The sequence below is a fragment of the Neopsephotus bourkii genome, unplaced genomic scaffold (assembly GCF_033783945.1).
Source record: "Neopsephotus bourkii isolate Nb327-2 ecotype Australia unplaced genomic scaffold, CSIRO-AGI_Nbou_v1 NB_1765, whole genome shotgun sequence".
Classification (NCBI taxonomy): Eukaryota; Metazoa; Chordata; class Aves; order Psittaciformes; family Psittacidae; genus Neopsephotus; species Neopsephotus bourkii.
In genome coordinates, this window is record NW_026902239.1 from 3,709,730 (window position 1) to 3,726,729 (window position 17,000).

Here is a 17,000-nt window from a genome sequence, read left to right on the forward strand (position 1 = left end):
CAGAAAGTCACAGGATGACATGGTTATCTTTCAGGGCATTGCCAGTTACTCTGTCAAAACCATCTACACAAAGTGAGCTTCATGACAAAGACACAAAGATCCTGCGGACACCAGGAATTGCCACACTTTACATACAATATGCTTGTACCTACTCTTAGAACTAGCCGTGGGATTCAGGAGACAAGCAAGGCTGACATCTGCCTTATGAAAGGATTCCCCCATGCCTATTGCATTCACATACTGGTTTTCACTCCTAAAAATACTAGGATTTAAAATCACTGTTTCTTTGGTCTGAGATGAGAGTTAGAGGAATGTATTTTCTGATATATGATGGTAGGTGAAGGAAGATGTAAAGAATGGATTTATCTTAACTGAAATTAAGGAATGAGAAATGTCTGCTCTTCAGTCACTGCCTGAATTCCTTTTGTTCACATAGCCGAACATGCACCGAAGCAGAACAGTACCTGTTCCACATGTCATGCAGAAAACAGTGAATCCCGAGGCTTGAAGCTAGATTTCCAACTCTACACTATACAGGGTTTAAAACTGCTGGCTGGTTATATATTTTAGAGGTGACTGCTTTTTCCTCACAACATTCCACACCTATTTGGAAAGATGCACACACTCCATGTACAATTGCCTTTTCTCCTCATAGCTTCTATTGCAATGCGTCTTCATGCAGATCAACATATTGCTGTTGTTACTTGCATGGGCATGCACAGGGTATTGCTGTACTCTTGACAGCACTGATGCCTCTTACTACCAAATTGTTTTCTTGCATGTAAGAAATGAATACTGGACTACTGCACACTTTGGCATAGCTGGTGTGTTCATATCACTGCTGCCACAAAGTCATTAAAGTCACCAGTGATCTCAAGGAAAAAAAATAAATCACCCCCTTGAACTCTTCCTCATCACTCACAGCTGTGCCTCCCTCAAAACCAAATTGCAATAGGTTTTAAATTTAGAAGGAAGACTTAAAGTAATCTTCAGACTAAGAGATTAGAACAGGCAGTATAACATACTAAACCCTCTCTTCAATGACCTGGAGGTTCGAAAGTTAAGGTGCTGGCAACAAAATGTTTTGAAGGAGATACCAAAACTGGCTTTGAAAGAAATAAAGGCTTTTCATTCATGGAGGTAGTTCTTTAATAAGCCATCCTAATTGGATTTATTTTCCTCAGATTCAGTCAGAATTCTTTACTATGCTTGTGAGGTGGGCTGATGCCAACCTCATGAAGTTTAACCATGACAAGTGCAAGGTCCTACACCTGGGTTGGAGCAATCACAGGCACAGCAACAGGTTGGGCAAAGAAGGGATTCAGAGCAGTCCTGTGGAGAAGGACTTGGGGGTGCTGGTCACAGTATCACAGAATCCCAAGGGTTTGAAGGGACCTCAAAAGATCATCTAGTCCAACCCCCCTGCAAGAGCAGGGTAACCTAGAGTACATCACACAGGAACTTGTCCAGGCAGGCCTTGAATATCTCCAACTTAGGAGACTCCACAAACCCCCTGGGCAACCTGTCCAGTGCTCTGTCACTCTCACAGTAAAGAAGTTTGTCCTGGTGTTCACATGGAACCTCCTATGCTCCAGTTTACACCCATTGCCCCTTGTCGTATCACTGGACATCACTGAAAAAAAAAACCTAGCTCCATCATCCTGACACTCACCCTTTGCATATTTGTAAACATTTATGAGGTCACCCCTCAGTCTCCTCCAAGCTGAAGAGACCCAGCTACTTCAGCCTCTCCTCATAAGGGAGATGTTCCACTCCTTTAATCATCTTTGTGGCTCTGTGCTGGACTCTTAAGCAATTCCCTGTCCTTCTTGAACTGAGGGGCCCAGAACTGGACACAATATTCCAGATGCGGCCTCACCAAGGCAGATTAGAGGGGGAGGAGAACCTCTCTTGACCTACTTAGCACACCCTTTCCAATACACCCTAGGATGCCATTGGCCTTCTTGGCCACAAAGGCACATTGCTGGCTCATGGTCATCCTCCTATCCACCAGCACCCCCAGGTCCCTTTCCCCTTCACTACTTTCCAGCAGGTCAACCCCCAACCTGTACTGGTACATGGGGTTGTTCTTCCCCAGATGCAAGACTCTACACTTGCCCTTGTTGAATTTCATCAAGTTTCTCCCCGCCCAACTCTCCAGCCTGTCCAGGTCTCGCTGAATGGCAGCACAGCCTTCTGGTGTGTCAGCCACTCCTCCCAGTTTAGTGTCATCAGCAAACTTGCTGAGGGTACACTCAGTTCCCTCATCCAGGTCGTTGATGAAAATATTAAACAGCACTGGTCCCAGCACCGACCCCTGAGGCACTCCACTAGTCACAGACCTCCAGCTAGATTCTGCCCATTGACCACAACTCTCTGCCTTCTTCCCTTCAACCAGCTCTTGATCCACCTCACTACCTGATCATCAAGCCCACACTTCCTTAGCTTATCTATGAGGATGCTGTGGGAGACAGTATCAAATGCCCTACTGAAATCAAGAAAAACCACATCTACTGCTCTACCATCATCCATCCACCTAGTTACTTCCTCATAGAAGGCTATAAGGTTGGTCAAACATGACTTCCCCTTGGTAAAACCATGTTGGCTGCTCTTAATGACCCCCTCATCCTTGATATGTCTAGAGATGGTGTCAAGAATAAGTTGTTCCATCACCTTTCCAGGGATGGAGGTAAGGTTGACCGGTCTATAATTACTGGGGTCCTCCTTCTTGCCCTTCTTGTAGACTGGCATGACATTTACCATCCTCCAATCCTCAGGCACCTCTCCTGTTTCCCACGACTTGCCAAAGATGATGCAGAGTGGCCGAGCAATGACCTCCGCCAGCTCCCTCAGCACCCGCGGGTGTGTTCCATCCGGACCCGTCGATTTATATATGTCCAGATTGCATAGCTGATCCCTAACCCAATCCTCATCTACCAAAGCAAACTCCTCCTTTGTCCTGACTCCTTCTGGGGTCGATGAGAAAATGAACATGAGCCAGCTGCAGTGTGCAATCACAGCCCAGAAAGCCAACCGTATCGTGGGCTGCATCAAAAGGAGCGTGACCAGCAGGTTGAAGGAGGTGATCCTGCCCCTCTACTCTGCTCTCGTGACACCTCACTTGGACTATTGTGTGCAGTTCTGGTGTCCTCAACATAAAAAGGACATGGATCTGTTGGAACAAGTCCACAGGAGGGCCATGAGGATGATCAGGGGACTGGAGCACCTCCCATATGAAGACAGCTGAGGAAGTTGGGGCTGTTCAGCCTGGGGAAGAGAAGGCTGAGTGGAGACCTCACAGAAGCCTTCCAGTATCTGAAGGGGGCCTACAGGGATGCTGGGGAGGGACTCTTCATTAGGGACTGTAGTGACAGAACAAGGGGTAACAGGTTAAAACTTAAACAGGGAAAGTTTAGATTGGATATAAGGAGGAAATTCTTTCCTGTAAGTGTGGTGAGGCACTGGAATAGGTTGCCCAGGGAGTTTGTGAATGCTCCATCCCTGGCAGTGTTCAAGGGCGGGTTGGACAAGGCCTTGGGTGAGATGGTTTAGTGTGAGGTGTCCCTGCCCATGACAGGGGAGTTGGAACTAGATGATCTTAAGGTTCTTTCCAACCCTAAGTATTCTATGATTCTATGCTTTGCTCATAATTATAGATCCTAACAGTCTAGGTACATACTTACAAGCATGCAGTAAATCATGACTCTGTGAGTACTTTTAAGTCCTCTGAATTCTGCATTGTACTTTATCTACAGTGTGCCTCAGTCTGTTCTAATTCAGTACAGTTTTATGAAGACGTGGGATTGCAAATATTTTTTAAAAGATTTATAGTGATTTTGTCAGGTAGTTTTGATATTTCATAATCAGTCATCATTTGGTGGACAATACCTATCAGGTGATAGCTGTATATAGCATCACCTGTGGGCAGTATTTGATACAAAGAATTAATCTTTCAGCTGGTTTGGCCACTTGCTATTGTTAGTACACACTTTTGAAGATTTCTTATTGTCCTGTAATTAGGCATACAACTAAAAAAAAATATAAATGTTCCTTCAGGAGATTCAGAAACATGCTTTTGTTTTACCAAATGCTGACACTGATTAAATAATGCTAAGTAAGGCACCCTTCCCCTTCAAATCTTCTTGTAATTAGAGACACCCATGGGAGGAAAGTCTATAGAACTGCACAAAAAGATGTCTGCTGTCTTTGGCTCTGGTAGTTCCTAAGCCATACGGTTCCTGAAAATGGTAGAATATATAAAAGGAAGTACTGATACATGCTTGTTTTGTGTATCTCCCATTTTCCTGAATTCATCACAGGCAATTTTCAAAGAGACAACATCATGGTATGTTTCAAAAAAACAGTTTCAGGTCATTTTTTTGCTAACACTCAGGTGATTTGCAATTGGCAGTGGTAGCAAGTTAAACTGTATTTTAGTGATACAGAAACAATGTTGTCAAGTGAGAACTTGTTTTTCCCTTAAAACTTTCAAATTATTTTTAGCTTGTTATATTTCTGTTTTTTTTTAATAACTGCTGTATAATGTTTGCATTGCCTTTAGTAGGGTTTTCACCTCTAGCACTTACGGCTTTTTTATCTTATTTCTTAATGGACCATTACTCAAGCTATGCTAGAATGCCACAGAAAGTAATTTTTAACTCGTAAGTATTTACTTCTACAGTACTAGCCAACAAGAGACTCAGTGTCTCTCAGCCCTATTACTGCCCATAATAACCGCATTTTAAAAGTTAGGCTCATGCATTTCCAAGTAGGTAGAGTATATGATATTTCTAAATTTAAGGAACCCTTTGGTAATGCAAATTATTTCAATTGGATGAATGCCACCTTTCTAAGGAGGACATATTAATTCATTCTGCATGTTATTTCTCTCAGGGTTTTCCATGCCTCTTGTGATTGCTCTCCCTACAACGGTTGCTTTCAAGGCAGAAAAGAAATGGAAGTTACATATGGATTAGATTTACTGGAAGGCCTTTAAAGCTGAACAGTGCATAAAGAAGGCAAATTAGCTTCTCATCTCAAGTGAGGGTTAAATTAATGCATGTTGAACAATACTTCCTTTAATAAACACTCTTAGTTTGAGCAGAGTTTTGCTCCATAATTCCAGAACTACAATAGTACAATCACAGGTATCAGTGAAACTCCCAATCTCCAGGTAATAAATTCAAATTATAAACTGAAATAACTCACTTTATGACAGCCTGGAGCTTCTCACAGAGCACAGTGAGGACAGATACAACATCATCACAAAGAGACTCAGCTGAAGTACCTCCAAAAAGGACAAAGATCAGAAGCATTACATATGTGCAGCTGGATTACAACCTCAATTTACTGCATGGATTTTCAGAGCTGGTTAGAGCTTCTAAACAATGAGCAGGGCTGCCAAAATTCATACAGAAGATGCAGTAGGAAAAAGTCCTAGATTGGAAAGTGATTTGCACACAATGAAAAAGCAGTAGTATTAAATCCACAGAGCATTGATTGCTTACGTGCATTTACAGGAGGTTAGCTGAAATCTAATTCAGATAATACAATAATGACACAAATAAATAATAAGAAAAGGACTGGCTGCAGTAATACTACATGGCAGCTAAAATTTCTGTATCTCTCCCTGCAGTTTGTCTCTGCTACACAGCTCTTCATGTATGATCAGGTTCTGATCTTAAAAGAGGATGCTTATGCACCTCAGTGATTTTAGCCTCCATTCACAAAAGTTCTCCTACATAAATCCAGTGAGAAAGTCAAAAGCAGGCATTATTTTTACCTATCAGGGAAGAGGCTGGAAGTTAAGACAGAATGAGAGCAGAAGAAAATTCTCTTGTAAAATAATCATTTGACAAGTGTGAACAGACCTTCACTAGCGATGTGCTTACAAAAGTCACCATTATATAAACTGCATCTCTGGCCTGAGATATAACACAATCATTTCCAGATTCCACATCCAACTCCATGGAACTGTTTCAATTTAGAAAGTAAAGCCACTTACTAAAACTTTCTCTAGAGCACTCCAACTCCTTAAATACATAAGTTAGAAACTTCAAACAATCATTTATTAATGTCGAGTGTGATGCTGTTACCATGCTCCAAATGAAGACATGAGTGAAAGTTTCAGGAGCTAACATGGCTGTCTCAGTTCTTACTGGTAGCAGAGTGCACAAAGCTATGGAGAAAGTAAGATATCCTGAAGATGCAATTCCTGTGACATCAGGAACTGTGCTGATGAATGAAAGCAAAGAATAAAACAGCTGGATTGGAAAGAATCACTAAAAAGTGTTACAAATACCTTGACTCTTGAATTTCTGCAAGGTGTCATGGTTTTCAATTGTCTGTTGAGGAAAGACAAAAGTGGCTTAATTGGTGCAAGTGGGACAAAAATACTGCAGAAGCAGCACTTTAACAGCAGAGCTTTCTTAACAAATCAATGCCTTCTGTCTGCTTTGGGTTTCTTTGTTTGTTAGAGGGTTGTGTTTTTTTTAGGTGAAGCTTTTGCAAAACATTTTCAAAGATTTCGTAAGATCTGTTTTAACAGTATTTTAGATTTAAGGAACTCTCATCTCATTCGGCTGATTTGTATGTACTTAAGGGATTTCCGACACCTAAACCAACTCAGTAATAACTAGGCATGTAAACTGCATTTTAAATGAGAGGCAACCATAATCTAGATTTCACAGAGTACTTAGAAACCAAAATCAATTGAGTGTTAGAGGGTTTATCACATTGTCATCATTAATGTTACAGTGCCAACACAATTAATGGCAGTGAGGAAATGGAAACGACCTCTTGCATCATTCAGTTCAGCTGCAGTATAGGATTTTCCTATCACTGCACAAAGAGATCAAGCCAAATTCTTCTCTCAAGCATCAACAACAAACTGCCAGGAGCTAAACGCAGCTCTCATATACTTTCACCTACTGCTCCGCTGAGAGCAGAACTAACAAAAACCCCACTTTCAGACTCAAACTACTGGGGGTGTTTCCTTTTTAGTGTTTTTTTGGGTTTTTTGTTTTTTTTTTTTTTTTGTTTGTCTGTTTGTTTGTAAATGTTTTGGCTATTAAAATGAACCTACTTAACACAGACAGAAGAGAAATTTAAGTAAACCAATTAATTCTGTTTTGCAGTTACTCATGAGGGAAAGTAACCTAGTCTACTAATCCAAACCAGAAGTGATCATCTTAATCCAATACAGATGTAAGGAAAATAATCAAACAACTGAAAAAACCCTAGCAATCTGTACAACTACAGTGCTTAAAATTTCCTAAGAAATATAAACTGACTTTAAAAAATAGTATGTTATTGATAATATGATAATATACAAACCAGCATAAATGGATTAAAGAAGTCTCTTTCCTTAACTGAGAATGTATTTTGTTTAGGCAAATTGTCATGCAAAATCTTTTGGCAAAAGAATTTCAACAAACCATAGGAAAACAAGCAAACAAAATAAAAGAATGTAAAAGGCAAGGGCGAAGGCAGGCTGATATCAGAACAAAGCCTTTTTTGTTTAATGGAAGAGGGAAAAAATAAAAACATCTGCCAAGTAGAGCTGACAATGTGAGAGGTGCCTTTCCAATAGACTGCTCTGAGGCAGGCACAGAGTCAGAGCCCCCAAAAGCTTTTAAACAGGGTTAATGTGGAAATGTCAAATAAAAGCCATAAGGCACAACAAGCCAGTACAATACACTGCACTCAAAAAAAACAAAACGACATGCAGCCATGGACATGGAACCATTTGTTGATGCCAGAAGGCTCACCATGTTTTCTTGCTTTTGTCGCAACTGTAAAGTCAAGTCACTCAACATTTGGCTGAGGGTTGCCCGCACAGCAGTGTTAATGCTTCGCTGGTGACAGCTAGATACATATGTCTCAATACAAACCTGATGAGGAAACAAGATAGCAGCACATAGATATGAACTGTAAGTTACCAGGAACACATTTGAGGAGGATACCAAGGTCTCTCTCATGCAGATAGTCAGCCTTCCTTACTATTTCATATTGTCTTATTAGCACATCAGAAGTTTTCAGCAATATAGAAAACTAAGTAGCATCTAGAAGCAGGAATGGTAGGGCAAAAATGGCAATGCCTAGGGTTCTGTCCAACCCATGTGATTATTACATGCTGAAGCACATTGGAAAGCTTTTGAAGGCCTTTCCTAATACAGAAAATACAACAGTGCTTTACCATACATAACACAAATGATTGCCTTTTAATAACTGGCAATCAAGCTGAGGGCTCCTCAGCTCAGGGATCCCATGGAAGCCAAAGTAGCAATGAAATCATGGATCATCCAGTTCCTATCTCCATGCTCAGCTGCTTGACATTGTGCTGTCACCAGAGTTGTGCCAGACTTCTGCCCCAGCTGACATTATACAAATAGTTGCCAAAACATAACACAGGTAGGACCCTGGGGACAGAACACTGCCAACTGTAGTTCCTGTCCTTTATCAGATTTTTTCTGTGGGAGGTGTTGGTCTCTATAAGAGCTGCTGTAACTGTAGTAACCACTGTAACTACTGCACAGTAACTACTAAGTGGATAAGTCTTGATGGAGCTGAGTAGATTTGTGACAGAATTGTACAATACAATCTCCTACGACTGTGAACCAAACATGCAGCTTTGGTCCTCTGGCCTATACTGAGCTTTATCATTAATAATTACCAGGATGAAAAAAGTGTAAATGACTGTTCACAGACTTTTCAGTCTTTGTATTTTAATTCTGCCATTGTTTGGATATACAGCTAGTGAGAATAACCATTAATACAGATTAAACTAGCTGTGAAAAATATATTTGAAAATACATATAGTATAAATTATATACATGATGAGTAGACATAAATGCATCTGTTGTAAGCTTTTAAATTAGAAAGATATTACATGATGTAAAGCCATTTTTATAGTTCCGTAATGAGGATGAGATTTTAAGAGGGAAAAATTAAAGTGATCTGATTACATAGGCTAATTAGAATTGACATAAGCACATGGACAAAGACTCTCAATTGTTTCTAACTCCTACTAAAATGAAACCAACCTATTCCATTGGGTAAGACAGAAAGGCAGTGGGCTTGAGGCTACGAAGTTTAACATGCTGCTGGCACACTTCTGCATTTGTTAGAGTGGAAAACAATACAGCTATGTTCCTAAAACTCTTTTGACCTCCACACTTCGAGGAACCTTACATTTCAGCATTTCAATGAAGCCACAAGGACAAGAAAACATGACTGAGTTTCTTGGATACAAACTGTATCTTAAGTGAGTGTTTCAAGACACTGCATGTGGAAGCTATTTAATTATGACTCTTATTTTCCCTTACTTCCCATCTAAACTGAGAGATAGTATTCCAGAGCTTTTCAAGTGTGTGTACATCACTTGTTAGAAACACTATGCAGATGACAAACTGAGACTGATTATCTCCTTTGACAATACATTAGAACTAGGTCGCAGTTGTACGCAACTGCAGGATATAAGGGACCAAACCGAAAGCATCTCATTCTTGTTGCTCTTTTTCAAGACTCCAAGATCCCCCCAAACACATAAGTGGGTTTATATAGCTTGAGATCAATCAGTCAGTGATGAAGAAGGCCTTCTAAGTTAAAAGAAGGCCTGGACCAACTCTGCCCATCATTCAGCTATCACTTGAACTCCAGTGGACAAAAAACCCTAAAGCCTGTTAACCATGCACAGCCCTCCACAGAGGCAGAACCATTCCAGCAGCTGCTGCTGCTCTTGAGCTGTAGGTCTTTTTCTAGTGTACCTGAATTAATTGATGAAATACCATTCTTAAAGGTAGGCTGACTTTCTGGAGAGAGCATGGTTGGTATCTCCTCTCCCCTCCCCATGCCAGCTAATTAGCAACAGTACTGTCCACTTGAGGTCTGATCTTGCAGAAGGCCTGTGTTCTAAAATGGCTGGGCAAGGTACCTTTTGAAAAGCCACTGATGAAGAAGCACCAGTAAAAATGCGAGAGCTCAGGGCCCCAAGGAGGTGTGCAATGGACATTTTGATCATTTCATGCATTCGGGGACTTCCAGCTCTATAGCATGCAAAACACAACTAAGAGCAAAACACAGAGGGTTAGCCAACAAAACACAACAGTGTCAAACAAAACAAACCTCCAAAAGGTAAATGGGACTAACAAATACACACATAAAAACAAGTACAAACTAAATTTTCTTGAAGTAGTGTAAGCACACATGGGAAGGTGCACGGAGCAAGATTTACTCAGTTTTCAATTCTATTAGTACTTAAGCCACAAAAAATTGTACACTTCATGTTAGGTGCTTCCTCAGTTTGAAGCTGATAATATTCAGAGAGATTTGGGGTGCCATTATTTTGTACACATTAATTGAGAACTATCCCATAGTGCAAAAAGTCCAGACTGTAGCCTTGTTTGTCAGAGAGAGTCCTCAGAATGTTCTACCAGTAATGCAGATAGCACTTTCTAATTCTGCAGCAGCTCCACTTTGTTACAGAGGGCAGGCCAGGAAAACTAAAGGACTGAGTTGGAAAGAAATGTCAAATAGCAGGGGCACTGAAGCAGAAAGCTCTTCTCTGCCACCTTGCCCTTAGAGTAAGTCAGACCAATAAATGCCAAGGCAAAGCAAATGCAGAACTCAGAAATATTTTTTTTTGTTCTCTACTGCTTATACATTGCAGAATTCAGATACAAAGGCATACTGGTTCCTGCTCTTAAGTGTCTTTCTTTACCTAAAACCTGTCTGGAAGGAACCTGAGGAAGCTTGTATGTGCCTGATGGGACTTGCTAATTAGAAAGACCTAGGCATTCACTGAGGCAGTATTTTCTTAAGGACTGAGGAGGAAATAGCTGTACCTCCAAACATTCAAAATAGAAACATGCATGCTCTGTATTACAGCTTGTTCCAATTCCCTGAAAGAAATGAAAGTTTTGTTTGCCTTGCTGGTACACCTCATCAGCCTGCAGAAGAGCTCCTCTTTCACTTTAACAGAAAAAGGACAAATTACCACTGTGCTGATTTGTACTACTACACTAGCAAATGTTTTTAAGAGACAAGCTAGCTTTCTGGGAATAAAAGTCAAGTGCAAATACCAAGAACAGCAGTTTAACTCTGATCTATGAAAGAAAACTGCCACTTTCAGGATGCCTTAAATGAATAACAGCCCTGTTTTTATCCAAATTTACAGAGAGAACAGAAAATCTGATTTCTGATACAGAGCACACAGAGCATGACTGACTGACTGACTGACCATTTTCCTAGTCTTAGGCAGTGCTCTTAAAGAGTGAAATCTGAAGGGGTTAGAGCCATTAAATATTTTTCCCAGCCAGTATTTTGTCTAAGCTAGACCTCTGTACCTTGAGTAAAGTGATGCACTAAGCTGAATTCATCAGCTTTTGCTTTTCACATTAGAAAGTCTGCTGAGAAAAACTGCAGAGAAGACTATCTATTTTCTTCAGTTTGAGACACATAAAAGGGTTTAGTAAAGCTCAGAAAGTTGTGGCTTGCTCTAAATGCAAATTCAGTTCATCCTTGCTGCAGCATCTACAGGCAGGGCTTACAAAGACTTCCAAAAATATCCATACCTTATGGTTTCACATAGCAAAAGAGAAACCAAAGCCTAAGCTATACAGGACACCTGGAATGATTACTACTCTTTTTATCTTGTATACTTTATATACACAAACTGTTTATGTTGTATCCCTGCCTTTTAAAGCCTATTTGTTAGAAACTGGGAGCTGTTTTCTTTGGTTCCCTGTTATTCCTATAGCCCCCGTCCTCAGCTTCCAATAAGACAACGCAAAGTCAATTTTATTCCTGAACTTGGAAAATACTGTAACTTCCCAGTAAAGTGAGCTATTTTCACATGGGTTTGTTTGGTTTTTTTTTTTTAATAAAAAAAACACCCCAACTGAAATACCAAAACCTGAAACAGGTGTCTAAATGTCTACATACATTTAGAGTGTAGGACATGTATACAACTTTTACATTACTCCATGGACATTAGCTCTCCTCATACCACATTAACAATATAATAATGCATTCTGCACTGTGCTGTGCAGAAAGATTTAGTGTTCCTGTGCATCTTATCTAACCTGAACAAGCAGCTCCCGTGGCTTGCTACACACTGTACTAAAAACATCAGCCATCTACAAAGGCTCACTTAATAGACCTGCAGGTATGCTTTCATACAGCCAAAGCTCCTTTGAAATTTAATTCAGACTAAAATTTAATGGAATAAAGGAAGAAGAGTGACTAATGGCACTAGAACAACACCACGTATCTGGAGGTGTAATAAATCTTTTACTTGGATGGATTAGTAAAAAGACACAAGGCTAACAAGGCACACTGTGGCACTTGTGTTAACATGGCACATTATGACGTACACACCTCTCTTGAGGAAGCTTCATTAGTTTTATACTTGCAGCAGCAAGTATAAGCCAGAACAGTGCTGTTTTATAAAGAACTTGAGGAAATTTTCTTCTTGTAAAAAGCAAAGTAAATATGAGAAGCAGTAAATGCACAACACTGCAATATACAATCGTCAGTCAGTTTCCAAAAGTGCCTTCCCATGCAAGCCCATCAACCCTGCCCAACTTGCAGTTATTTCTTCTAACTAGGCATAAGGTAGCACCACTCCTTAAGATAGTAACTGTGATTTGGACTAGTTCAGTTTCAGAGTATGTATGAAAGACACACTCTAGATAGCAGGGGAACATTAAGAGATGTTAAGACAAGCAATGGTACAACAGAGGCACTTACCTCAGCAATCTTTAACACTGAACTCCCATTCAGCTCAAATGTGGAGGTGTATGTTATACAGAGCAAGACCTTGAATCAAAAGAAAAGGAGTAAGGAAAAAAATTAAGTTTTATTTGTTACTGCCTCCCTTCCCTACCCATGTTCTTTTAGTCACAGCTCTTTCCATTTTTAGAGGAGAAATCAGAAGATTCTCAGCACCATATGTTACTGGGATAAAGGAGACGGCACAATTGTTTCCTCCTGAGAAGGAGGTACAGCCTAATGGATTGGTCCCAGAGGTACAGCCTAATGATTACATCATGCTATCTCCTAAGTCTGACCACAGAAGGAAAGAAAATCCAGCCATCAGCTCTGGCTTCAGACTTGACAGCCAGAATCCATTCTTAGTTTAATCATAAGCTTTGCATGATTTATGATCAGTCCTTCTACTCATTTCTCTCAGTATAACAAAAGAAGAAAAAAATGCATTGCAAGTTATTACTTAGGTGACACAGATATTATGTGAAACAAATTCTAATTACTGCTTGACATAAGAATTTCCCAGCCTGGGATATTTCCAGTAAGTGTATTATAGTCATTTTATAATAAGCAGCTAAAAAACAACTGATAAGACTTGCTTCATGAGAGCAGGCTTGCCCTGTCTTAACCTCAGCAGGAGCAATAAGAACTGAAATCCCCATCCAACACCTTACTTTGAAGAGGAGTGGGAATGTGATGTGATCTACCAGGGAAAGCGTGGTGGGGCAGTGAAGCACCATGGTGAGAGGTGCTGTGGTGTGATGCCTTCAGTGTCTAAAGATGTCCTCCTTCCCACCTTCCCTCCCTGTCTTTCTTTCCAATCCCTTCTGCCCCACAGAAGACTGAAAGAGTCAGAACTACCATTCCCTCTCCCTTGAATTATAAAATTCCCCCAGTGCCAGAATTTATGCTTTTCTTGGCCTGAAATAGCATGAATTTCTTGGGCTAAGCATACCAGCAAATATCCATCACATTAACACTAATGTATTGATCCCTACAACTTCCCAGTCCCCAAGAACTACTGTTTTCTGCTTCATAAGGAAATCTGGGATATCAGCTAAGTTAGCTTTACTGGCTATTAACCATTTCTCTTTATGTGTGTTGCAGTGGTACTAGGTTTTCCAGTTTACAGTTTTTTAGTCTAGGTTGTGTTACAGCTACTAATGCACAACACCCTTCAGTGAGCTCTTTAGCTTAGAATGAAAAACAAACAAACAACTTTGCCACAGAGTGTCTGATCAGAACTTCCATGTTAAACAAAAGGAGGAGGCAAAGGGGGATACATGTTTTGAAAGATTATTGCCCTTTGGTTCCTGTAAGACATCGTTTTACTGACCTTTTACTGTGTCACAGTTTTCACATTACGGTGGAACAGCAAAAAATTCAAAGTAACAACTAAAACTGTGCAAGCTGTATCTTCTCTCTAAGTAGTGTTGATCTCCAGAAGCACCTCTGAGCTTTCATAGAGAATAAATAACATGCTGATGTGTGTGTTAAGAGAAGGAGAGAACTCTAATATAACATTGCTTAGCAAGCTGAAGCCACTGGACACCCATCATTACTACTGAATCTCTGCTTGAAAGAATACCACTCTGCAGTTATTTTCCACCAGGGAGGGGGAAAAATCCATTACTGGAAAGCAGGCATTTAATAACTGGATGGGAATTTGAATACTCAGTACAAGAACAGCTTTGAGAATTAGCTACTCACTCTTAAAGTTGCAGAGGAGCCTGTCCACAGGTGAGTGTGCCATTTTTCTGGAGGAGGACCTTCTTTGCATTTTCAGAGCTGGACTAAAAAATTTCTACACACTGAAATGCACTGTACCTTTACAAATGTGTTTTTTCTCAGCAGAAAAGCTGCATTTCACTAGGATGTCACACCTTACTCCAAAGTTGTTTTTAGTTCTGTTTGCTTCTTTGTTTTGTGTATAAAATACCAGGCATGAGCTTGATCCTATCCTTACAGAAGATGGTTTTACTATAAACTTTTTTCCAAGAAAACCATGATGTAATGACAGTTTTACATTTGTCTATGTATGTTCTCTTGCCTTAACTCTCACTCAGCTCTTCATTAACAGATGAGTAATGTGGATTAAACAGATGAGTAATACTAGAGATAATGTGTACAGCAAAGGACATGCTATTCTTCTGAAGTACAATAGTCCTGGATTATAATCTCTTTTACAGATATTTAGCATTGACTTTTACAGCAAAGCAAAGTTTCTGAGTCAAGTCTCTTCTTCATAGTTTCCCTTTTCTGTGAAATAGGCAAAATGGGTTTTCTCATCAAAGGAGTGCTACACAGCCTACCTCAGTATTACAAGGAGAGATACTAGCTGTAGAGCATTTGAACTTGCAGGAGAAGTAAATACAGTTCTAATTGCCAATTCTTAATAATGCCATACTTTGTATTTCCTGATACAAACTCTACAAATTTCTCTGCAATCTGATGCAACTGCTGGCAAATGGACAAGTGCCAGTGACAAGGAACAGAGATAAATTTTTCCTGTCCACAGAGCAAATCCTACAGAATAGCTGAAAAGTAAATGGTCAGTGTAAAACAATAATCTCATTTGGTTAGTAAGTACATAAATTATAAGGGCTGTTATTTCCATCTGCTGCTCAGCCCATACCTGCAAAATTTAAAACTTCAGAACTGAACAATGCTGTTCGGTATTAAGTGAATTCTGAACTGGCAGCCAACCTCACAGACAGCTGTTGGGCCTCACTTTCTCAGCTGCTAAGTACCCTGAAATTGTATTGACATTTCTAATAGTTGTGAGGGCTCAGCAGCTGGCTAAAAATACATTCAGTATGTAAAGAAAAACTGTGATTTGTATTCTCCATTCACTGCTGTGTAAAACACAGGTACAATGTGCACATTTATAGTCCCAGAGACGGACAACTATCACCCCCCACTGACAAAGCTCTTCTTAACATGTCCAAGGAGGACAGCCTGACCCATGACTAATCCTATTCAGCGGACTGCATGTCCTGATTTTCTCTACTTGTAAAACCTTGTTTGCTTCATATGATTTTCTGCTTCTTGTACCATCTTGCGTTTGTACAGTTCATTAATACCTAATGCTTTCCACAGATCAAAACCTGAAAGCCATATACTACAGTACCTGGAAGTACATAACAGTTTAGGCATTCTCATAAACCCTTTCTCTTCAAAATCTCTTTTTCTCCTTTTTTTTTTTCTCTTCGATTTCCTAGCTGAACTATGAAAAGCTAGCACATATATGCCTAATCCTTTGTGTCACAAGTGCCAATAACCTGTTGTAACAGTGAATGACAGAAAAGTCAGATACCAAGTGCAGTAAGAAAGTGGTGATCAAAACCTTGCTATGAAGCAACACGGAATTTCAGCAGAAGGACTACTAAGTTTTGACTGCTACTCTTGGAATAAAATGAAATCTGGGAACCTACTAGCTAGAGAAAGGGTATATGATCTGATGTGATCAAGTAACAGAAGCATAACAAGTTATCAGCCAGCATATTTTTGGCTTTCTCCACTGGCTACTGTCTTTCCTCACAAATCATTTGTGAGATCTGAAAGATGGTCTCTAACCCATGCTCAAGACTGCTCTCAGCTATGATTTCCATTAGTGCCACTGCAGGGCTCATTTACAGTCTTGGCAGTGCTCCAGGCACTCAACTTGCGTGTCTTCCTATTTATGTGGAACAAGCAGGAAGACAGCAAGCTTCTCTTTGAGATTACTGAATTAAGAAATGGGATTAAAAATAAACAAACAAAACCAATCTTAATCATTCAGATCTACTACAAACACTAAGTCTCTAGACAGCATATCCCACAGGCTGCTCAACTAGTCACAACACTAACTCAAGCAGTGTGTATTTAAAAAAATTAAAGAAAGATAGGTTTTCTTGAACAATGACATTTGGGGTTTGCAACCACTAGTAGTGGAAGCCTATAACTAAAACTACAAACCAATTCCTAATTGGTATGGGCTCTAAAATACACCTTTTTAGTTCTTCTTCTTTTTTTTTTTCTTTTCAAGAGGGAACTTACATGACTACAGAGATAGTTTCAAAGTCACACAACCTCCAAGATGTTTTAATTGGCTTGCATTATCTTGCAAATGCTTGGATGAGAGCACATTTCCATAAATGACATCCGTAATAATTTCTAATTACTGTCGACTGTCATGGAACAAGAAGTGAAATTTCTGCTCCCTGGCATCCCAGGGTACCAATTGTAGTATA

The 17,000-nt window shown here is 40.0% G+C and overlaps 2 protein-coding genes across 9 annotated transcripts in view; one reads left to right on the forward strand and one right to left on the reverse strand.

Moving 5' to 3' along the window:
- REPS1 (RALBP1 associated Eps domain containing 1) overlaps positions 1-17,000 on the forward strand; it is a 499,053-nt gene that overhangs the window by 353,327 nt on the left and 128,726 nt on the right. The gene's annotated exons all lie outside the window — the stretch shown is intronic.
- ARFGEF3 (ARFGEF family member 3) overlaps positions 1-17,000 on the reverse strand; it is a 92,720-nt gene that overhangs the window by 45,220 nt on the left and 30,500 nt on the right. For 3 of the 8 annotated variants that reach the window (XM_061378333.1, XM_061378331.1, XM_061378339.1), the window contains exons 5-9: positions 12,751-12,819; positions 9,935-10,066; positions 7,770-7,892; positions 6,302-6,347; positions 5,209-5,287 (exon numbers count right to left, since the gene is read on the reverse strand). In XM_061378333.1, coding sequence (XP_061234317.1) covers positions 5,209-5,287; positions 6,302-6,347; positions 7,770-7,892; positions 9,935-10,066; positions 12,751-12,819 — 449 coding nt within the window. The remainder of the gene's footprint in view (positions 1-5,208; positions 5,288-6,301; positions 6,348-7,769; positions 7,893-9,934; positions 10,067-12,750; positions 12,820-17,000) is intronic. The other 5 variants (XM_061378335.1, XM_061378337.1, XM_061378332.1 and 2 more) reach the window with 4 other exon arrangements.